General features: G+C 44.0%; 1 protein-coding gene and 1 non-coding gene across 10 annotated transcripts in view; both read right to left on the reverse strand.

Annotated features, from left to right (window-relative positions):
• Window positions 1–1194: 1194 nt before the first annotated feature.
• The window catches only part of LOC109923985 (NACHT, LRR and PYD domains-containing protein 3-like), a 37791-nt gene continuing 15506 nt past the window's right edge, over window positions 1195–23479 (reverse strand). For 5 of the 9 annotated variants that reach the window (XM_048620712.1, XM_048620709.1, XM_048620710.1 and 2 more), the window contains 6 exons: window positions 20326–22093; window positions 16400–16486; window positions 16116–16286; window positions 15866–16036; window positions 3746–3913; window positions 1195–1441 (listed from right to left, as the gene is read on the reverse strand). In XM_048620712.1, the coding sequence (XP_048476669.1) occupies window positions 1318–1441; window positions 3746–3913; window positions 15866–16036; window positions 16116–16286; window positions 16400–16486; window positions 20326–22093 (2489 nt within the window). In that variant the 3' untranslated portion in view covers window positions 1195–1317. Of the gene's footprint in view, window positions 1442–3745; window positions 4003–15865; window positions 16037–16115; window positions 16287–16399; window positions 16487–20325; window positions 22094–23479 lie in introns of those variants that run through there. The other 4 variants (XM_048620715.1, XM_048620713.1, XM_048620714.1 and 1 more) reach the window with 4 other exon arrangements.
• On the reverse strand, window positions 12638–12710 carry trnak-uuu. Its single transcript has one exon. It is a non-coding gene; the product is annotated as a tRNA-Lys (tRNA).

Here is a 23479-nt window from a genome sequence, read left to right on the forward strand (position 1 = left end):
CTGACCCTCCAACAGTGCGGCGCTCCCTCAGCACTGACCCTCCGACAGTGCAGAACTCCCTCAGTAATGACCCACTGACTGTGCAACACATCCTCAGCACTGAGCCTTGCACCTTGCAGCAGTCCCTCAATATTGGCTCTCAGTATTGAATTATGAGCTCAAGTGTCTTCACCATCTCTGAATCGCTAAGTCTTTTGGCCTTGGGTCATGAACGCAGATGCTTAGCGTCAGCTAACCATCATTCTGTGGGATTTCAGGCCTGTTGATCTGAACCCCTGATGAGTTCCTTACTCTTGACCTGGTGCTGGTTCCAATGGAACAACATTTGTTGCATTGAAAGGATTTGAAGATGTATTAATTCGATCACAGGAGTGTTAAAGGAAGTTTGTTTATATTGTGAAGTGAGAGAAAACAGTGAACAACAGCAGTTTGCTTTTCGCTTTGAATAATCAAGGACTGACTTTAGCTGATGGAAAATCCAGAGCTTGGGGTTTCTCCAAACTCCGATGTTTCTCAACCACATCAATAAGATAGTAGTTATCAGTTTCCTCTCCCCAGCCCCTTAGCCCTCTGCTCCTTAGCTGCAATGAAATGATTAGTCAAACCTTTTCAGTCTAACTGCTGGGAAATCCAAGCACAAAACCGTCTGTATTCAGAAGCAGCCTTCTCATAGTTACCGTGAGTGGTTTTCCTCTCACATGCAAAGGAGATAGTATACAAGAATACAAGTAGTTTGAGTTATAAAGTTTAGGTTGGATAGGCTGGGACTTCTTTCACTAGAATGCAGGAGGTTGAGAAGTGATCTTATAGAAGTTTATAAAATCACGAGGGGCATAGATAGGGTTAATGGTTAGGTGTCTTTTCCCTCGGATGAGGGATTTCAAGACTAGGGGGCACACCTTTAAGATGAGAGGAGAGAGATTTGAAAAAGACGAGAGGCAATTTTGTTTTTTTACACAGAATGGTTCACGTGTGGAATAAGCGTCCTGAGGACGTGGTGGATGTGGGCACAGTTATGATGTTTAAAAGACATTTGGTTAGGTACATGAATAGGAAAGGTTTGGAGGAATACGGGCTAGGAGCAGGCATGTGGGACTAGTTTAGTTTGGGACTATGATGAGCATGGACTAGATGGACTGAAGGGTCTGTTTCCGTGCTGTATGACTCCATGACTGTAGTAGATGTCCTAAATCATAAGTCTAAAATGTTTTATTTGGTAGAAATTTCTAAAACAGAGAAGTACAAATAATACACAATTACAAAGTAGACATCAGTTTGGCGTCTTGGGTCTTTCTTCATGACCACGTCAGTCTGTCATCAGATTGTCCCAAATCCTTTGCTCGTTATCGATGTGTACACTTCCACACAGAGTCTGGGTCTGTGATTACACAGTGACTGAAGACAGCTGGCTCCATTGGAAGTGAACTTATTCCTCTGCACCCTGAAACAGTGATTCATATCCAACACAGATTAAACATCCCAACAGGAGATATTCATACATAGAAACATAGAAGATAGGAACAAGAGAAGGCCATACGGCCTTTCGAATCTGCTCCGCCATTCATCACGATCATGCCTGATTGTCCAACTCAATACCTGATCCTGCTTTCTCCCCATAACCTTTGATCCAATTTGTCCCAAGTGCTTTATATAGCAGAATACTTCCCTTCATTAACAAACCATAAATCACGGGCTGAGGACACATAATTCCTCAGTAAGGATTTCTGACCTGAAAACAGACTGCGGAAGGGGAAAGTTTACTCGAAGGCATGAACAGTTTTTCACCAAGGCTCCTTAGGTGGTACCTTCTAAACCCAACACCAAGCCATCTAGAAGGACAAGGGCAGCAGATTCATCGGAATACAAACACCTTTAAGTTACCCTCTAAGCCACATACCATCGTGGCATGGGATTATCTTACCATTCCTTCAGTGTCACTGTATCAAAATCCTGGAACAGTATTGTGAGGTGTCCTTACACTCCACAGACCACAGCACTTCAGGAAGGCAGCAGACCTCCATGTTCTCAAAGAGAAATTAAGATGGACAATCAATGCTGGCTTAGCCAGCGATACCAACATCTCAGGCATGAATGAAACAAAAAGGCCAGGCATAAATGGCACAGTGACCAACTGTATTTGTCTATTTGGATCTGAGAGACATATTATCCCTCAAGTCTTTTCTATTGCTATTCTTTTTAAATGTCTTCGGTGGAGCCTCACTGCGGGAGCTGACCACAGGAACTCGGTGGAGACACAGTCCAGGCCTGAGGTAATGCTGCACTGGGCTTTATTCAATTGTATTCACATTTCATCAGCTAGGATTTGAACCCAATGTTGTGGCCTCTGAATTACTTAGAAGGGCATATTGCTCTATTCAACGACAAGCAGGGATTTTCCACAGTGTCCTGACCAAAACTCCTCTTTCAACGAAAGCCATTGTGATAAGATCAATGCAGAATTAAATCCTAGTGAATCTCCTCAGAGCAGAGCAAGATCCCTCACAGAACAATTCGATAATTACTGTCATGAAAGCAAAATACAGTGTTTTCATTTCAGATTTCTAGCACCCAAAGTGTGAGAGAATCTCTGGGAGCATCTGTGGAGAGAGAAAGGGAGTTAACATTTTGAGTCCTGTGATCTTTTGTCAGAACTGAACATAGCTGGGAAAGGCTGGTATTTATGCTGATTGTGGGCTGGGTGGGTTGGCAATGAATAGACTACATGGGGATGGAGCCCACTGACAGTGCGAAGAAAGGCAAACAAAGAGATTGCTGATGATAAACTATTAGTGCAATCAGCATTAGGTATGGTGCTAACGAGAAGTGTGAAGAGTGGAAAATGGGTCAGGTGTGCAGACAGCAACCTGTACAAAGCAGGATCTAGGAGCGTGGAGAGAGGGTAATCTTGTCTCAAATTGATAAACTCAACTTTTGAGTCCTGGGGCCGAAAGGTGCCTCGGCAGAAGATGAGGTATTGTTCGTGCAGCACAGGAGACCACAGGGAAGATGAAATGTAGACTGGTGACTGCTGACCTGAACACCTATGCTTGGTCTGTATAAAGGACTCCAAGCTTTCATTTGCCTGCCACTTCAACACACCACCATATCCGACATTTCTGTCTCAGACCCACTGCTGTGCTCCAGATAGACTCAACGCAAGCAAGGTATCGTACAGCCCCCAAGACTCAATGTTGACTTTAACAAATTCAGAACATGATCACCCTCCTGCTTGTCCGTTAACTTCCCTAACATTCCTTGGTCCGCTGTTGGATGGGTTGCTCCCAGCACAACTAATTCATTTTCAACTATTCACACGTCTCATCATCATCCTCCCAGCATTTATCATTCTCTTGGCTTATCAGCAACTGTCTTTTTGTTTGCCTATCCCTCTTCTCCATCTCTCTCTGGGCTCTGAATCCACGTACTGTCCCCATTCAATCCCCCCACCCACCCCTCACCATCATTGGTACAAATACTACCCTTTTCCCAGTCTTCTTCTGTTCTAACGTGGGGGCACTGGACTCAGAACGCTAACTCTGTTTTCTCTCTACAGATGCCGCCAGACCTGCTGGGTTTCTCCAGCATTTACTTTCTTTTTGTTTCAGATTGCCAGCATCCACAGATTTTTTATGTTTATTACTGTGCTGAGAAACAAATTGCAACAATTACCTATCAGTTAGCTCAGAGTAAAGGAATGTAGGATTTTATTAAATACGGATACAGCCCTAAACACAGGTACACTTACCTGATCTCCTGGAGGGAAGTGTGTCTCTGAATCAGGGTCTGAAGAGCATTTACAGACTGATCTGTGAGTGAATTATTGGACAGGTTCACCTTCATCAGTGACATGTTTGTAATGGGAGTCACAGTGAGTTCCATTGTGTAGGTATCTGAAATTCCATTACCCTCCAGTCTGCAAGGATCAGAAAGAATCAGGTGCAACAACAGGAGTACAGTCACAGTGGTCATATTGCTGGACAGTAATCTGGGGCTGGACTAATGCTGCAAGGACACAGGACACAGGTTAAAGTTACTCTGTATTGTGGGGAGATTCAAATTTCAACTGTTAAAATGAAATGAAAAGCCCAGCTCAGTAACAATGGTCTCAAAACTGCCAGATTGACCTAAAAATCTATCTGTTTCACTGATGTCCTTCAGGGAAGGAAGTTGACTATCCATACCTGGCCTGGCCTACGTGTGACTTCTAATTGAGGTAAATAAGATGTTAAAGAAGATTGACGAAGAAGACATAGAGTGTATGCATCCCACGGGGAAACAGTCTAGAACAAGAGGCTTTTTTTAACCGTAAGATATAAATTGAGATGAGGGGAAATTACTTCTCTCAAAGGGTTATGATTCTGTGCAATTCACCACCCTGGAGTGTGAGGGATGCTGAGCTATTGAGTAAATTTAAGGAGGAAACAGCCAGATTGTTACTTAGTAATGGATTATAGAGTAACAAGGAACTGGAATTGAGACTGAGATGTACCAAATGGCAGAACAGGTTTGAGAGGCTGAATTGCTTAATCCTGTTCCTCGTTCTCCTCTACTTACGCTCTTACATCTCATTTATACTTGTTTTTGTTGCAAAGTAATATACTCTTCGAAGACCGAGTAAATATGGCTGAGCCAGTGCGGATAGTATTAGTGTAGTAATAGGCAGAATTAGCACATTCATGGAACTCTGAGTTGGTGTGACCCTGCTGCCAAATTATACCTGTGATGTGTATGAGACAGCAAAGGTCAAAGAACCAAGAAAATTACAGCACAGGAACAGGCCCTTTCGCCCTCCAAGCCTGCGCTGATCCAGATCCTCTATCTAAACCTGTCGCCTATTTTCCAAGGATCTGTATCCCTCTGCTCCCTGCCCATTCATGCATCTGTCTAGATACATCTTAAATGATGCTATCGTGCCCACCTCTACCACCTCGGCTGGCAACACGTTCCAGGCATCCAACACCCTCTGCGTAAAGAACTTTCCACGCATATCTTCCTTAAACTTTTCCCCTCTCACCTTGAAATCGTGACCCCTAGTAATTGAGTCCCCCACTCTGGGAAAAAGCTTCTTGCTATCCACCCTGTCTATACCTCTCATGATTTTGTAGATCTCAATCAGGTCCCCCCTCAACCTCCGTCTTTCTAATGTAAATAATCCTAATCTACTCAACCTCTCTTCATAGCTAGCGCCCTCCATACCAGGCAACATCCTGGTGAACCTCCTCTGCACCCTCTCCAAAGCATCCACAACCTTTTGGTAATGTGGCAACCAGAACTGTACGCAGTATTCCAAATGTGGTCGAACCAAAGTCCTATACAACTGTAACATGACCTGCCAACTCTTGTACTCAATACCCGGTCCGATGAATGAAAGCATTCTATCGACCTGCATAGCGACCTTCAGGGTACAATGGACCCGAACACCCAGATCTCTCTGTGCATCAGTTTTCCCCAGGGCTTTTCCATTTACCACATAGTTTGCTCTTGAATTGGATCTTCCAAAATGCATCACCTCGCATTTGCCTGGATTGAAATCCATCTGCCATTTCTCCACCTAACTCTCCAATCTGTCTATACTCTGCTGCATTCTCCGACAGTCCCCTTCACTATCTGCTACTCCACCAATCTTAGTGTCATGTGCAAACTTGCTAATCAGACCATCTATACGTTCCTCCAGATCATTTATGTATATCATAAACAACATGGATCCCTGTGGAACACCACTGGTCACAATTCTCCATTTTGAGAAACTCCCTTCCACTACAACTCTCTGTCTCCTGTTGCCCAGCCAGTTCTCTATCCATCTAGCTAGTACACCCTGGACCCCATGCGACTTCACTTTCTCCATCAGCCTACCATGGGGAACCTTATCAAACGCCTTACTGAAGTCCATGTATATGACATCTACAGCCCTTCCCTCATCTATCAACTTTGTCACTTCTTCAAAGAATTCTATCAAGTTGGTAAGACATGACATTCCCTGCACAAAACCAGGCTGCCTATCACTAATAAGCCCATTTTCTTCCAAATGTAAATAGATCTTATCCCTCAGTATCTTCTCCAGCAGCTTCCCCACCACTGACGTCAGGCTCACCGGTCTATAATTGCCTGGATTATCCTTGCTACCCTTCTTAAACAAGGGGACAACATTAGCAATTCTCCAGTCCTCCGGGACCTCACCCGTGCTCAAGGGTGCTGCAAAGATATCTGTTAAGGCCCCAGCTATTTCCTTTCTCGCTTCCCTCAGAAACCTGGGATAGATCCTATCTGGACCTGGGGACTTGTCCACCCGAATGCCTTTTAGAATACCCAACACTTCCCCCCTCCTTATGCCGACTTGACCTAGAGTAGTCAAACATCTATCCCTAACCTCAACATCCGTCATGTCCCTTTCCTCAGTGAATACCGACGCAAAGTACTCATTAAGAATCTCACTCATTTTCTCTGACTCCTCGCATAACTTCCCTCCTTTGTCCTTGAGTGGGCCAACCCTTTCTCTAGTTACCCTCTTGCTCCTTATGTATGAATAAAAGGCTTTGGGATTTTCCTTAACCCTGTTTGCTAAAGATATTTCATGACCCCTTTTAGCCCTCTTAAATCCTCGTTTCAGGTTGGTCCTACTTTCCCGATATTCTTCCAAAGGTTCGTCTGTTTTCAGTCGCCTAGACCTTATGTATGCTTCCTTTTTCCTCTTTGCTAGCTAGTCTCACACTTTCACCTGTCATCCATGGTTCCCTAATCTTGCCCTTTCTATCCCTCATTTTCACAGGGACATGTCTGTCCTGCACTCTAATCAATCTCTCTTTAAAAGCCTCCCACATATCAAATGTGGATTTACCCTCAAACAGCTGCTCCCAATCCACATTTCCCAGCTCCTGCCGAATTTTGCTATAGTTGGTCTTCCCCCAATTCAGCATTCTTCCTTTAGGACCACTCTCGTCTTTGTCCACTTACGGAATTGTGATCACTATTCCCAAAGTAATCCCCTACTGAAACTTCACCCACCTGGCGAGGCTCATTCCCCAATACCAGGTCCAGTATAGCCCCTTCCTGAGTTGGACTATTTACATACTGCTCTAGAAAACCCTCCTGGATACTCCTTACAAATTCTGCTCCATCTAAACCCCTAACACTGAGTGAATCCCAGTCAATGTTGGGAAAATTAAAATCTCCCGTCACCACCACCCTGTTGCTCCTACATCTTTCCATAATCTGTCTACATATTTGAACCTCTATCTCACGCTCGCTGTTGGGAGGCCTGTAGTACAGCCCCAACATTGTTACCGCACCCTTCCTATTTTTGAGCACTGCCCATATTACTTGAGTCCTCCATAGTGCCCTCCTTCAGCACAGCTGTGATATCCTCTTTGGCCAGTAATGCAACTCCTCCACCCCTTTTACCTTCTTCTCTATCCCACCTGAAGCATCTATAACCTGGTATATTTAGTTGCCAATCTTGCCCTTCCCTCAACCAAGTCTCAGTAATAGCAATAACATCATACTCCCAGGTACTAATCCAAGCCCTAAGTTCATCTGCCTTACCTACTACACTTCTCGCATTATAACAAATGCACCTCAGACCACCTGTCCCTCTGCGTTCATCATCTGCTCTCTGCCTACTCTTCCCCTTAGTCACACGGACTTCATTATCTAGTTCCTTATAGGCTTTAGTTACTACTTCCTTACTGTCCACTAACCTCCTCATTTGGTTCCCATCCCCCTGCCACATTAGTTTAAACCCTCTCCAACAGCGTTAGCAAAAGCAGCCCCTAGGACATTGGTTCCAGTCCTGCCCAGGTGTAGACCATCCGATTTGTAATAGTCGCACCTCCCCCAGAACCAGTCCCAATGTCCCAAAAATCTGAACCCCTCCCTCCTGCACCATCTCTCAAGCCACTCATTTATCCTGCCTATTCTTTCATTTCTACTCTGACTAGCACGTGGCACTGGTAGAAATCCTGAGATTACTACCTCTGAGGTCCTACTTTTTAACTTGGCTCCTAACTCCCTAAATTCTGCTTGTAGGACCTCATCCTGTTTTTTTTACCTATATCATTGGTGCCTATATGCACCACGACAGCTGGCTGTTCACCCTCCCCCTTCAGAATGTCCTGCAGTCGATCTGAGGTCAAGAGTCAGTGTTTTCTCCTTCTCGAACTATGTTGCCTGGGTCTCATTATTGTCGAGGACTGCATAGAGGATGCAGGTGTGGTAGATTCATGGTTTGGAGTTCTCAGTTTGCTGTAGTTTTACACTTTCCTCCTCAGCTCAAACATAACAGCTGCAGCTTTTGTGATGTGTGTGCAGGCTCCAGGACCAAGTAGCAGATTGCTGGTGTTTGTGCAGCCCCGATATATGAAGTTAACGACAATCTCCAACCTCACACTGTCAATGATGATATAACAGCAATATCCTGGAGTGACACTCACCTTCCTGACGATAGATTCTCCTGGCACTCTGGTCGCTTAGTGTTCAGACTGTAGTCCAGGGTCAAGCCAACTCATGTGTGACATGAGGCCAAGTCTTAATTTCTTTCAGTGATTGTAAATACTGCATGTGAAGTCAGTGGTGAGTGAATGGGTAAGGTATTGGCTTTAATGCTTCTAATGACACTTGACTCTCTTCTCCTCAAATGTTAACATCACTTGATGGAGATTTCTCCAATCAAGTCTGTCCAAGATTGTGTTTTCCCCACGTGCTGGGATCCACCTTGCAAGCTAGCTTTAAATTTGAAGATTCCAACTTTCTTAGATGCAGGTTGAGTACTGTTTTGAGCAACGAGGAATCCTCCATGTGAACCATGTGGCCTGAAAAGTGAATCAGTGCTCTGGTGAGCAAGTTCACAATGCCAGGTGGGCAGTACTTTTGCTAGAACCTAGGTGTTGGGGAGTTTCTCATGCCATCTGATGTTGCAAGTCGATATCTGACAGTGAAACTGGAATGCTGCAATATGCTGTGAGTGATCCTGGTTCGTTGTCCAAGTCTTGAAACCATAATGAGACACAAGCCCTCAAAAGTTTGGACTTTATTCTATGACCAAGTTCTTTGCAAAGTCTGCCAAATACAGAGGTTGCTTTGGACCGAGTTGATGGTTGATTCTGTCATCCAGTGTGGTGTTGCTGGACAGTATACACCCAAGGTAGCAAAGCTTCTGTACGGTTATGATCCTAACTGTTGGTAATACTGGACATGCAAGAGACCGGCCTCGCTAAGCCATACGTTTTATTTACTATGGAGGTCAATAACAGAACATTTTAACAAGAAACTGCCAATACCTGTCTGTGTCATAAATCTTTATGTTCTTATGTGAAAAGAATACACAAACTATTCTTTTAAATACGCTAGACAAGGACTATTTGAACAATCTCATTAAAAACTTCAGAAAGAAAGATTCGTCCCTTTTATCTCAACAATAACCTTACAGACTCTCAAAACCCAGTGAAAAGTCCTACAGTATAGAAGCAGACCCTTCGATCCAACCAGTCCATGCTGACCATAACCCAAACTAAACTAGTCCCACCTGCCTGCACTTGGCCATTATCCCTCCAAACTGTTCCTATTCATACACTTATCCAAATGTCTTTTAAATGTTATAAAGAAAGGTTGGATAGGCTGGGACTTCTTTCACTAGAATGCAGGAGGTTGAGAGGTGACCTTATAGAAGTTTATAAAACCACGAGGGGCATAGATAGGGTTAATGGTAGGTGTCTTTTCCCTAAGGTGGGGGAGGTACCTACATCCATCACTTCCTCAGGACGTTCATTCCACACACGAACCATCCTCTGTGTAAAAAAAGTTGCCCCTCATATCTTTTTCTAAATCTCTCCCCTCTCGCCTTAAACATGTGTCCCCTAATCTTGAAATTCCCCATCCTGGGGGAAAAAAAAACACCAACCCTTAAGTCTATCTCGACCTCTCATTATTTTGTAAATTGCTATAAGGTTGCCTCTCAACCTCTTACGCTCCAGTGAAAGGAGTTCCAGCCTGTCCAGCTAGCCTTTTTAACTCAAACCTTCCATACCCAGCAACAATTCTATTAGATCTCTTCTGAACCCTGTCCTGCTTATCATATCCTTCCTATAACTGGGCAGCCAGAACTGGACATAGTATTCCAGAAGAGGCCTCAGCAATGTCCTGTACAAATTGACTTCCCAACTCCTGTACTCAAAAGGACTGTGCAATGAAGGCAAGTGGCCAAATGCCTTTTTAACCACCCTGCCTATTTGTGACACAAACCTCAAAGATTTATGTACCTGCACCCCATAGGTCCCTCTGTTTTACAACATTACTCAAGGCCCTACCATTAATTATATAAGTCCTGCTCCTTTTGTTGCACCAGAAAGCTTCTTGTGTAACTGTCTCTAAACAGGCTCTAAAATGGGTTTCTTGTTGAGAGACTGCCATTCATTCAATGCTATTTTCTTTAGTTAATGCCTTGTCCTGTTAAAACAAGCTGCTAACTCAGCTCATCTATTGATCAGCATGGGCCATCCAAATTTATGTCTTCAATAGCCTTGTAGGATGTCGTCTGTGCTATCCCCACAGTGTTCTGCTTCTGGAGTTTTCTTTTCATTGATTCCAAAGTAATTCGGGACTTCTAACAAAAACTGCTTAGAGACTGGCTACTAACAGCAACTTTGGACTTGGTCATTTAGCTGAAATCATCTGACTTCTTATAAATGCTGTTTTTTACTCAGTCTTCAAAATAACTTTCTGATCTTTAAATAAGTCAGATTTTTGCTCAACTGACGAAACTAAAATCCATTTTCCTCCAACTTAGATCTCAAGTTCTCAAATCACAACAGTTCTACAAATAATGATGATAATAAAAAAGAACGTTCATCATAGGACTGAGTGAAGGGGTGGGTTGATAATAACTGTGGTGCCTTGTTCAAAGCACCAAAGTGTTCTGGCTTCTTCAGGCCAAAGTGTTCTGACAAGGGCAAAATGATCAAAGCACACAGTGTCCTTGGGAGTGTGTGCTATAAGCTTGTAGTCATTCATAAGAACATAAGAAATCGGAACGGTAGTAGGCCATCTGGCCCATTAAGCCATTCAATAAGATCATGGCTGGTCTTTTCATGGACTCAGCTCCCCTTACCTGCCTGCTCACCATAACCCTTAATTCCTTTACTGTTCAAGAATCTATCTTTGTTCTTAAGAACATTCAACAAGATAGCCTCAACTGCTTCACTGAACAGGGAATTCCACAGATTCACAACCCTTTGGGTGAAGAAGTTTCTCCTCAACTCAGTTCTAAATCTGCTCCCCCTTATTGAGGCTAAGCCCCCTAGTTCTAGTTTCACTTGCCAACGGAAGCAACCTCCCTGCTTCTATCTTATCTATTTCCTTCATAACTTTATATGTTTCTGTAAGATCCCCCTTCATTCTTCTAAATTCCAATTAGTATAGTCCCAGTCTACTCAATCTCTCCTCATAAGCCAACCTTCTCAATTCTGGAATCAACCTAGTGAATCTCCTCTGCACCCCCTCCACTGCCAGTACATCCTTTCTCAAGTAAGGAGACCAAACCTGTACATAGTTCTCCAGGTGTGGCCTCACCAGCACCTTATACAGCTGCAGCATAACCTCCCTGTTTTTAAACACCATCCCTCTCGCAATGAAGGACAATATTGCATTTGCCTTCTTAAGTATCTGCTGCACCTGCAAACCAGGTTTTTGTAATTCATGCATAAGGATATCCAGGTCCCTGTGCACAGCAGCGTGCTGCAGTTTTTCACCTTTTACACAATAGTCTATTTTGCTGTTATTCCTACCAAAATGGATGACCTCACGTTTACCAATTGTACTCCATCTACTAGACCCTTGCCCACTCACTTAACCTATCTATATCCCTCTGCAGACTTGCACTGTAGTCTGCACACTTTGCTCTACCACTCATTTCAGTATCATCTGAAAACTTTAACACACTACACTTGGTACCCAACTCTAAATCATCGATGTAAATTGTAAATAATTGCATTCCCAATGCTGATCCCTGAAACATAACAGTAGTCACTGATTGCCAACCAGAAAAACACCCATTTATCCCCACTCTTTGCCTTCTGTTAGTTAACCAATCCTCTATCCTAATATATTATCCACGCATCTTTATCTTATGCAGCAGCCTTTTGTGTGGCATCTTGTTGAATGCCTTTTGGAAATCCAGATGCACCACATCCACCAGTTCCCAATTGTCCACTGCACTCAATGTTCTCAAAAAAGTACCAGCAAGTTTAGTTAAACATGACCTGCATTTCATGAATCCATGCTGTATCTGCCCATTGGGACAATTTTTTTCATAGAATTCTTGGAATCCCTACAGTGTGGAAACAGGCCCTTCGGCCCAACAAGTCCACACTGACTCTCAGAGCATCTCACCCAGAATCATTCCCCTATAACCCACCTGATCTACACATCCCTGAACATTATGGCCAATTTAGCACGGCCAATCCACCTAGCCTGCACATCTTTGAACTGTAGGAGGAAACTGGAGCACCCGGAGGAAACCCACGCAGAGACGGGGAGAATGTGCAAACTCCCACACAGATAGTTGCGCGAGGGTGGAATCAAACCCGGGTCCCTGGCGCTGTGAGACAGCAGTGCTAACCACTGAGCCACCATGCCCTCGTAAAAGCAATGCCTGAACAGGGACTTGAACCCTGGACCCTCAGATTAAAAGTCTCATGCTCTACCGACTGAGGTATCCGGGCTGTAACTTCGACCTAGATGTCTCGCTATTTCTTCCTTGATTATAGATTCAAACATTTTCTTCACTACAGTGTTTAAACTAATGGGCCTACTGTTACCCGCCTTTTGTCTTCCTCCTTTTTTCAACAACGGAGTCGCATTTACTGTTTTCCAATCTGCTAGAACCACCCCAGAGGCCAGTGAAGTTTGGTAAGTTACCATGAGCACATTTGCTATTTCCCCCGCCATCTCTTTCAGTACCCTGGGATACACTCCATCAGGGCCAGCAGACTTATTTACCTTTAGCCCCATTAGCTTGCCCAACACTACCTCTTTCGTGATAATGATCGTTTCTAGGTCCTCATTTGCCATTGCCTCCTTGTCATCGATTATTGGTATATTATTTGTCTCTTCCACGAAATACGTGTTCAATGCCTTGGCAATTTCCTGACTTCCCATCATTAAATTCCCCCTTCTCATCCTCTACTTTAGCCACTTTTTTTCATTTTACATTTTTGCAGAAATTTTTGCTATCTGTTTTTAATATTCTGAGCTAGTTTACTTTCATAATCTATCTTATCTTTCTTTGTAGCTTTTATTTGGCTTTCTGTTGACCTTTAAAGATTTACCAATACTCTAGTTTCCCATTAATCTTTGCCACATTGTATGTATTAGCTTTCAATTTGATACCCTCCTTTATTTCTTTAGTTATCCATGGCTGATTATGCTTTTTCCTACAGTCCTTCCTTTTCACTGGTATATACTTTTGCTAGGCATGGTGAAAAATTGCTTTGAAAGTCTTCCACTGTTCCTCAATTGTCCTACCATAGAGTCTTTGCTCCCTGTCTGCCTTAACCAACTCGTCCCTCATCCCATTGTAGTCTCCTTTGTCTAAACAAGACACTGGTATTGGATTTTACCTCCTCACCCACTATCAGTATTGTAAATTCAACCATACTGTGATCGCTCCTTCTGAGAGGATCCCTAACTATGAGATCATCAATTATTCTTGTCTCATTACATATGACCAGATCAAGAATCGCTTGCTGCCTCATAGTTTCCTCAAACAGTATGTAATGGAACCTATTGTGGATACATTCGATAAACTCCTCAACCTTTTTCTCCACATAACCTATATCATCTCTCACAGCCAACCTGATGTCACCTTAAATGTCAGAGCTACACCACCTCCCTTTCCTTCCTGTTTGTCCTTCCAAATAGTCTGAAAACCCTGGACATTTAACTCCCAGTCATAACCAGCCTGCAACCATGTACCTGTAATGGCACTAAATCATACCCATTCGCAATGATTTGTGCCTTCAACTCATTACCATGTTTTGAAAGCTGTAAGCATTCAGGTAAAAGTGCCCTTACGCTGGTTTTCAGACCTTCTTTTTGAATCCTAACACCTCTACCAGAAAAAAAAACTTTGTTTTTAAAACATTCTCACTTTTTCTGTCACCATCTGGCTTCCACTCATCTTAGTGCTCCACTGCTCAGCCGCATCTTGCTTTTTATTTACTGTCTTGATTCTCTTTCTCCTCAAGCCCTCACCCACTCTAGCTAACTCAGAGCATCCTCTTGGGTTCCCATCCTCCTGTCAAACTAGTTTAAAGTCTACCCTGCAGTGATAGAAAAAAACCACCCGCACGAATATTGGTCCCGTCACTGTTCGTGTGAAGATCATCACTCTTGAACAGATTCCACCTTCCCCCAGAAATGGCCCCAGTTATTCAGAAACCTAAAGATTCACCAGTAGCTGTATCCTTCGTAGAGGTCTTGAGTGTTTACAAGTCGAAGAGGTCTTCATCTGTTCTGAATAAAATATGTATTCCTATATCCAGATCACCGAGTGGTGAACTGTAGCTTGGCCAAGTATATGGCAACAGATCCCAAGCCCGCCCACAACCTTGTTTGGTGCTGTGGTGGTGGGAAAGGCATCAGATGATGTGCCACTTGGCAATATGTTGGCCACCGTGAAATGAACAAATGACACCAATCATTGTTTCAGGGCAGAAGCCTTGATTTGAACTGATACACCCACTCTGCCCTTCGGGAGGGAATTCCAGGATTTTGACCCAGCAACAGCGAATGAACGGTGATATCTTTCCAACTCAGGATGGTGAGTAGCTTAGAGAGGGAAACAACTGCCTTCATTCTGTTTGCAGAACTTTTCCTGAAAGCAACATGCTGCAGAAATCAGGTGAGTGGCAATCTGACATGGAATAACCCCCGTAAGAACGTTTCCTGTTGATGAAGAGATATCCCAAGATGTTCACAGATGGATTTGTAGAGAAAAGTTACGCAGATATCCTTGTGGCCTTGGCACACATCCTTGTTCCAGATTAGACAGAAGAGGCCAGTGAGTTTCCACAAGACTGAGGACTTCCGGCATCGTCCGCCATAAAGTGACTCAATGATATCATCGTAAGGTATGAGTTGCTGGCTGAGGTGTTTGCTCTGCCCACAGAGAAGAGACCGTGTGCCTATTTGTTACTAACTGATGGCAGTATGCTGAGAGGATGTGTGCCACAATGGTTTTGGGCCCATATACTGATTGCAGGTATCCATAAACAGCCTTCGGGTCAGTTTTTTAATCACCAGCCTTGTTTTCCCACCATCGGTCCTTCATTTCCCTTTGTTTGGGCTGCAGCATGTGTTTTACATGATGATATCTGGCAATTGGGACTGGGACCACTGGGCCCTGTAACTCACCTCCTGACTCTCTACAGGTCCCACTCTGTCTAAAAGTCTGGAATGTGGTTGGATAGCACCATCCAAAATTGCAGCAGCTACCATCTGGGAAGACAAGCACAGCAGACACGTGGGAACAGCACCCCCTGCATGTTTCCCTCTCTAAGCTACTCACCATCCTGAGTTGTAAAGATATCGCCATTCCTTCGGTGTTGCTGGGTCAGAATCCTGGAATTCCCTCCCTAAGGGTAGAGCGGGTGTATCCACATTGTCAGGAAGGCAATGGATCAAAAAGGCAGCTCACTGCTACCTTCTCAAATGCAGTTAGGGTTGGGCAACATGTGCTCACATAACCAGCAATGCCCACAGAAACAGAAACAAGCAGCATACCGTGATATAGGCAGAGAAGGAGAGGAATGTCAGTAAAATGGAGTCAGTGTGCTCTCACAGTTACAAGCAGGCTCAGACACATGATATTACTTACTCTAGTGTTTGGAGCGTACAGCTCTGCTGTCCCAATGCAGCAATCAACACTCCAATTCCCCGGTCTTCGAGCTTGTTATTATTCAGGTTCAAGTGAGTCAATGACTGGTTGTTACTGAGAGTACACATGAGTGGATTGACAGTTCTCTCTCGAATCAGATTCTGACAGAGCCTGGGGATGAGAAAGATCAGTGTGAACTGTCCCTGAACATTTTCTACACAACAGGAAATACAAAAGCAGATTAACTTACAGCAGAGTCTGTATTTTACAGTGCGGGCTGCTCAGTGCGTCACACAGGCTTATCACTCCAGTATCTCCGATTTTGTTCTTACTGAGGTTGAGCTGTGTTAGTGATGAATTGCTGCTGAGCCCCTTAGCAAGTTCCTGGGCACCTGTATGAGAAATACCATTGGAAGACAAGCTGTGGGAGGACAGAGAGCAATGGAATGTGTGTTACAACTGGAGCAGTAAGGTTTATGTGCTCAACCCACCGTAACACCTCTCGACACACAATGTACATAGTATATCACTTACTCCAGTATCTGTATTTTACAATCTGCCCTCTCCAGTGTATCAGACAGCAGTTTCACTCCTTCGTCAGTGAGATTATTACCCTGCAGTCTAAACACAAACACAGTGTCTCAGAGACCAAGGCTGTGACTTTGAACCATAGGTTATTTCGGGATAAGATCCATAGACTGAATCCTTAATTTGTTATTGTACTTAAAAACATTCATGACACTTTGTACTCGACAGACATGAGTGCAGTAACAGTGACTGAAACAGGACAAATGTAAAGGACACAGGTTAATCTGGAAGATTATGGAAGATAAAAGAGCAGAAAACATTTGGGGAGACATGGGTGGCCCAGTCTGAGGTTTGGGGTTCGTGTTTTTGTTATCACGGTCCAGGTGTTAACTGTCACCTGGGCAAGTCACAGAGTGAAGAGGATCACATGGCCCTGACAGACCACAAAAAATTCTAATCTCGTTGTAACACAATTCATTGGAAGACTTGAGAGCCACTAAAGTCATCTCAGCAGCATGGGTTCTGTTTGCTCAGCACGGGATTCGGGAAAGATTAACTTAAGACATTGTCACCAGTTCACCATAAGACCATAAGAAATAGGAACAGGGTTAGGCCATTCAGATCCTCGAGCCTGCTCTGTCATTGAATAGGATCACGGCTGATCTGACATTCCTCACGTCCATTTTCCTGCTTTTTCCCAATAACCCTTCTGATCAAGAATGCATCTATCTCAGCATGAAATATACAAAAGGAGTCTGCCCGCACAGCTCTCTGAGTCAAGGAGTTCCAAAGAATATCAACCCTCTTTGAGAAGAAATGCATCCTCATCTCAGGTTTAAATTGGCACCCCTTTATCTTATGAGACTATGCTCACTGATCCTATACTTGCCCATGTGGGGAAAGATCCTCTCAGCACTTATTGTGTCAAGCCCCTTCAGATCCAAAATCTTTCAATGAGATTACCTCTCATTCTTCTCAACACCAGTGAGTAAGAATCCCAGAGATAGCAGGAACTGCAGATGCTGGAGAATCTGAGATAACAAGGTGCAGAGCTGGATGAACACAGCAGGCCAAGCAGCATCAGAGGAGCAGGAAGGCTGACGTTTTGGGCCTAGACCCTGCTTCAGAAATGGGGGAGGGGAAGGGGGTTCTGAAATAAATAGGGAGAGAGGGGGAGGCAGATAGAAGATGGATAGAGGAGAAGATAGGTGGAGAGGAGACAGACAGGTCAAAGAGGCAGGGATGGAGCCAGTAAAGGTGAGCGTAGGTGGGGAGTTAGGGAGGGGATAGGTCAGTCCAGGGAAGACGGACAGGTCAAGGGGGCGGGATGAGGTTAGTAGGTAGGAGGTGGGGGTGGGGCTTGAGGTGGGAGGAGGGGATAGGTGGGAGAAAGGACAGGTTCGGGAGGTGGGGACAAGCTGGGCTGGTTTTGGGATGCGGTAGTGGGAGGGGAGATTTTGAAGAATCCCAACCTGCTTAGCCTTTGCAAGATAATCCCATCATACTGAGGATCATCCCAGTGAACCTTCTTTGATGAAATAACATCTTTGCTTAAATAAGGGGACCAATTTTCAGGAAGTAATGATGAGGCTAAGGCAGTGGATGTTGTCCACTGGACTTTACTAATGCATTTGACAAGGTTGCTCATGGTAAGCTGGTCCAGAAGATTAAATCACACGGCATCCATGGTGAGTTGGTTAATTGGAAACAAAATTAGCTTGGTCATAGAAGACGGGGGGTCATTGTAGAAGAGTGAATTTCTGACTGGAGACTGTGACCAGTGGTGTTCCGCAAGGATCAGTGCTGGGACCTCTGTTGTTTGTAACATAAATGATTTGGATGAAAATGTAGGTGGTCTGATTGGTAAGGTTGCAGATAACAGGAAAATTGGTGGAGCCATTGGCTAGTAAGGAATGTTGTTAAAGGATACAGCAGGATATAAACCAGTTGGAAAGTTGGGCAGAGACATGGCAGATGGAGTTTAATCTGGAGGTGTGTGGTGATATATTTTGGGAGGTCAAATGCAAGAGGAAAATATACAGGAAATGGCCAGATCCTTAGGAACATTGATGAAGAGAGGGATCTTGAGTGCAAGTCCACAGCTCCCTGAAAGCAGCAACACAGGTGGATAAGATGGTAAAGAAAGCACATGCCTTTATTGATCGGGGCATTAAGTATAAAAGTTGGCTAGCCATGTTGCAGTTGTATAAAACTTTATTTAGGCCACATTTGGAATATTGTGTGCACTTCTGGTCACCACATATGGGAAGGATGTAGGTGAAAGGAAAGGTTTACCAGGATGTTGTCTGGATTAACAAGGTGTAGAGCTGGATGGACACAGCGGGCCAAGCAGCTTCAGAGAAGCAGGAAGGCTGACGTTTTGGAAGAAGGGTCTCGGCCCGAAACATCAGCCTTCCTGCTCCTCTGATGCTGCTTGGCCTGCTGTGTTCATCCAACTCTACACCTTATTATCTCAGATTCTCCAGCATCTGCAGTTCCTACTATCTCTGTTGTCTGGATTGAAGTGTTTTCATCACACAGAGAGGTTGGACAAGTTTGGATTGTTTTCGCTAGAACGTCAGAGGCTGAGGGAGCGACCTGATAGAAATTATTAGAATTATGAGAGACATGGATAGGGTGGAGAGTTGAAATCCTTTTCCCAGGGTGGAAATGGCATAAACTAGGGGGAATTATAGGTTTCAGGTGAGAGGAAAATATTTAAAGGAGATGCACGAGAAAAGTTTCTTTTCCACACAGCATGGTGGATGCCTGGTACGTGCTGCCAGGGAAGGAGGCCGAAGCAGAAACAATGGCAGATTTTAACAGGCATTTAGACAGACACAAGTCATCAGAGAATAGAGGGAAACAGACCATGTGGATGCAGATGGGATTAGTTTAGAATGGCATCATGTCGGAACAGACATGGTGGACCAAAGGGCCTGATCCTGTGCTGTACTGTTCTGTGTTTAAACTGCTCACCGTTCTCCAGATGTGTCTCACTGGCATCTTGTAGTTGCAGTAAGACTTTCCTACTTTTATATTCCAACCTCATTGAAATAAGGGCCAACATTCCATTACCCTTCCTGATTACCTGCTGCCCCTGTGTGCTAGCTTCCTGTGTTTCTGATGTGGGTACCAGTTCCTTTGTGGTACAGTTTTTTCGTAATTTTTCTCCATTTAAATAATACTGTTCTTTTGTTCTCCCTTCATTCCCTTCACTTTGAGTTCCGAGGAAGGGTCACAGGACCCTAAACATTAACTCTGACTTTTTCCTCACAGATGCTGCCAGACCTGCTGAGCTATTCCAGCAACTTCTGTTTTTGTTCCTGATTTGCAGCGTCCACAGTTCTTTAGGGTTGTATTAGTAAGAAGTGCCTTGTGTTTGTTTGTTCGCCATATGGCATGTTGGCTCAGTGGTTAGCACTGCTGCCTCACGGTACGAGGGACCCAGGTTCAATTCCAACCTTGAGAGACTGTCTGTATGGAGTCTGCACATTTTCCTTGATAGGCATGGGTTTCTTCCCACAGTACAAAAATGTGTAGTTTAGGTGGGTTGTTTGTGCTATATTGCCCATAGTGTGCAGGTCATGTGGATTAGCCATGGGAAATGCAGGGTTACAGGGATTGGTTGCGGGGTGGGTGTTGGATCTGGGCGGGATGATCTCTGGAGGGCCGGTTGGACTGATCAGCCAAATGGGCTACTTCCACATTGCGGGGATTCTATGAAATGTACTGACTGGTGTCCAGAATCAGACTGCTCTAGTGACTATGTATGTCACCAAAGATATTTTATGAATAAAGTATATTTTTGACATTTAAAAACAAGTATTATTTGTTTAAACTTAATACATTGCATTTCCTGGTTTTCTCCAGTTTTACTAATGTCTGAAATATGTCTAACAAGAGAGTGTAATCCAGTAATAAGGAAATACCTGAGCACTTTGCATTTGTGAAGAGCAGCTGCCAGTCTGTGGATCTCTTCTGTTCCCAGGCAGCAGTTGTTAAGGTTAACCTCCTGGATCTCATCACAAGGACAAATGACAGTCGCCAGCACAGTACAGTCTACAGGGGTCAGGCGAATTGCATTGTAGGGAACGTCATCCCCCAGTGAGAGTATCCCTCCCGATCCCACAGTGCACTGCATTAACCCCGTGTGCTGTGACTCGAACAGATAGTACAGGGATTCCAACAGCTTGTGCTTACTGAGATTATTCTGGTTGTTGTTGAAGTTGATTTCAGTTTGTTTCTTCACCCAATCAATCACTGAACACGTGACCTGATGAGGAAGGGGTCCCAGGAGGTCTTTGATTATCCGAGCAGAACCCGGTGAAGATAGACCGACCATAAACCTGAGGAATATCTTGAACCGGTTTTCTCCGCCAGAAGAATCCAGGAACTGTGTCAAGGTCTGTGGCAGTCTCTGTGCATCTGCGGTCAGATATTTACTGAGAGCTGCTATAAATTCCTGCAGTGTGAAGTGAATGAACGAGAAGTGGGATTGAGAAGTATCTGGGTCTTTGTGTTCTATCAGAAACCCTGGCAGTGTGTGTGATCGCTCCAGGTTGTAGTAATTTAAATGGGTCTCATTAAAACGAGAGACATTGTTACAGATGCCCATATAGGCCAGTTCACCAGTTCTGAGCACCAAGTCATGAATTTGTTCAACACTGAGTGTATGGTGTTTATAAATATTGAACTCATGGTTTTTGAAGATGTTCAATATGTAATTTGCAAATAGTTGAGTGATGGTTGTGGGGACTACTTCCTGCGTCTCTTGCATTTGTCTTAATCCAGGGGCCAGAGAATAGCAGATGATTCTGCAGTAGGAGGGGTTGTCACACATGGAATACAGGATTTCATTCCCTTCCAGGTAGGTGAAAGCTGCTTCTGCCAGTCTCTGATCTCCAAAGTATTTTGTCAAGTATTCCTTGCGCTGTTCCTTTAGGAAGCCTACGATCTCTGTCCACAGATTGATCTCAGCCTTTCTGAGTGTCTCCAGTTCAGTCGGACGAGTTGTGAGCAGCACTGAACAGCCTTTGAGTACCTTCTGTTGGATCAGACAACGCACAATGTCAGACACTTCACACAGGCATTCCGGGTGGGAACACTGGTGCTCAGGCAGTGTGTTTCTCATCAAGTCTGTGAAATCAATCTTCTCCTTAAACTCTTCTAAACTGTCCAATATAAATAGCAGTCCCTGAGGCTCCTCCCAGAGATGCTCAATCCTATTCCCAAAGTGAGGATATGAATCCAGGATCAGTTTCTTGATACTCGTCCTGCCTGCGATGGTGTTGAGGTCTCGAAATTTGAAAAGAAACACAAACTGAAACTGCTGATATATCTTTCCGTTAGCCCAGTCATGGACAATCTTCTGGACCATGGTCGTTTTCCCAATCCCTGCTGGACCACTGACCACCACAGTCCCAGACACGCTACTTTTCCCAAAACTGCTCCTGAACAACTGACCAATTCTCACAGTTTCCCACTGTGACTTAACCATCTTCCTTTGTCCTTCCTCACGCCTCTTCCCTCTCACTGTAAGGTCACGTCCTGAAACACTCTGTTCAGCATTTAAAACGATAATGATTTGTTCTGTATATTGGTCATCCAGGGAGATTTTATTCTTTTTCCCACCGATAATATTGACCAATAGGTCCGCATTTTGTTGATGAAGGAACTTTTTATGTTGGGTCTGAATTTCTTGAAATAAAAATTTAAGTTGTTGTAAACATTATTAACAAAGACAACAATACTAGAGTAGGAAAGAAACATAATTTACCCATTAAAGATTGCGTTCCCCGGAATTTACAAGTGTGAGAGGGTTTTTTATTTATCCAGGATGCCAATTTTGTTGACAGTGCCAGTATTTATAGCCCATCCCTAATTGCCCTGGAGAAAGTGGAGGTGATCTACGTTTTGAACCACAGTGGTCCTTGGCATATGGGGCCAGCCACAGTTGTGTTTGGGAGGAAATTCCAAGATTTTGACCCAGCCACACTAAAGGAATGGTAATATATTTCCAAGTCAGGATGGTGAGTGGCTTGGAGGGGAACTTGCAGGGGGTGGTGTCCCCATGTATCTGCTGCGTAGGCCTTCTAGATGGAAGTGATTGTGATTTGGAAGGTGTTGTCAAAAGAACCATACAGACTTACTGCAGGGCGTCTTGTAGATAGTGCACACTGATGCTACTGATTATCGAAGGTGGGGGGAGTGAATATTGAAGATGGTAATTGAGGTGTCAATCAAGCAGGATAATTTGACTTGTATGGTGTTGTGTTGAGAGTGGTCAGAGCTGCATTTGTCAGGTAAGTGGATAATATATTCATGGTAGATATTCAGGTTTTCCATCACACTTCTGATTTCTGCCTTGTAGATGATGGACAGGCTTTGGGGAGTCAGGAGGTGAGTTACTCACCACAGTATTCCTAGCCTTGGACCTGCTCTTGTAGCCACTGTGTTTATATGGCAAATCCAATTGAGTTTCTGGTCAACGGTAACCCCCAGAATGTTGATTGTGGGGAATTCAGTGAAGGTAATCCATTAATTGTCAAACTGCATTGATTATCTCCAGTTGGAGTAAGTCATTTCCTGGCTATTGTGTGGCACCAGTGTCATTTGTCACTTATCACCCAATCCTGGATATTATCCAGATCTTGTTGCATTTGAACATGGACTACTTCAAGTATCTGAGAAGTCACAAATGGTGCTGAACATTGTACAATCATCAGCGAACATTCCCACCTCTGACCTTATGATGGAGGGAAGGTCATTGATGAAACAGCTGAAGATGGTTGGGCCTAGGACACTACCCTGAGGAACTCCTGCAGGGATGTCCTGGAGCTGAGATGACTGACCTCCAACAATCACAACCATCCTCTTTTATTTGATTTATTGGAGTTTTCAAGACATTAAGGTGAACTGATAAAGGTAAATAGAGAGAAACGAGTTCCAATGTTTGGGAAGCTTAGAACTAGAGCGCCGACTTTAAAAATTAAAGCTATATTTTAAGTAGCAAAATTAGGCAATACCTCCCTCATTGACAAGTGATACTTTTGTTTAGATTCATACAGCATGGAAACAGACCCT

This window comes from Rhincodon typus, chromosome 48 (genome assembly GCF_021869965.1).
Source record: "Rhincodon typus isolate 14 chromosome 48, sRhiTyp1.1, whole genome shotgun sequence".
Taxonomy (NCBI): Eukaryota; Metazoa; Chordata; class Chondrichthyes; order Orectolobiformes; family Rhincodontidae; genus Rhincodon; species Rhincodon typus.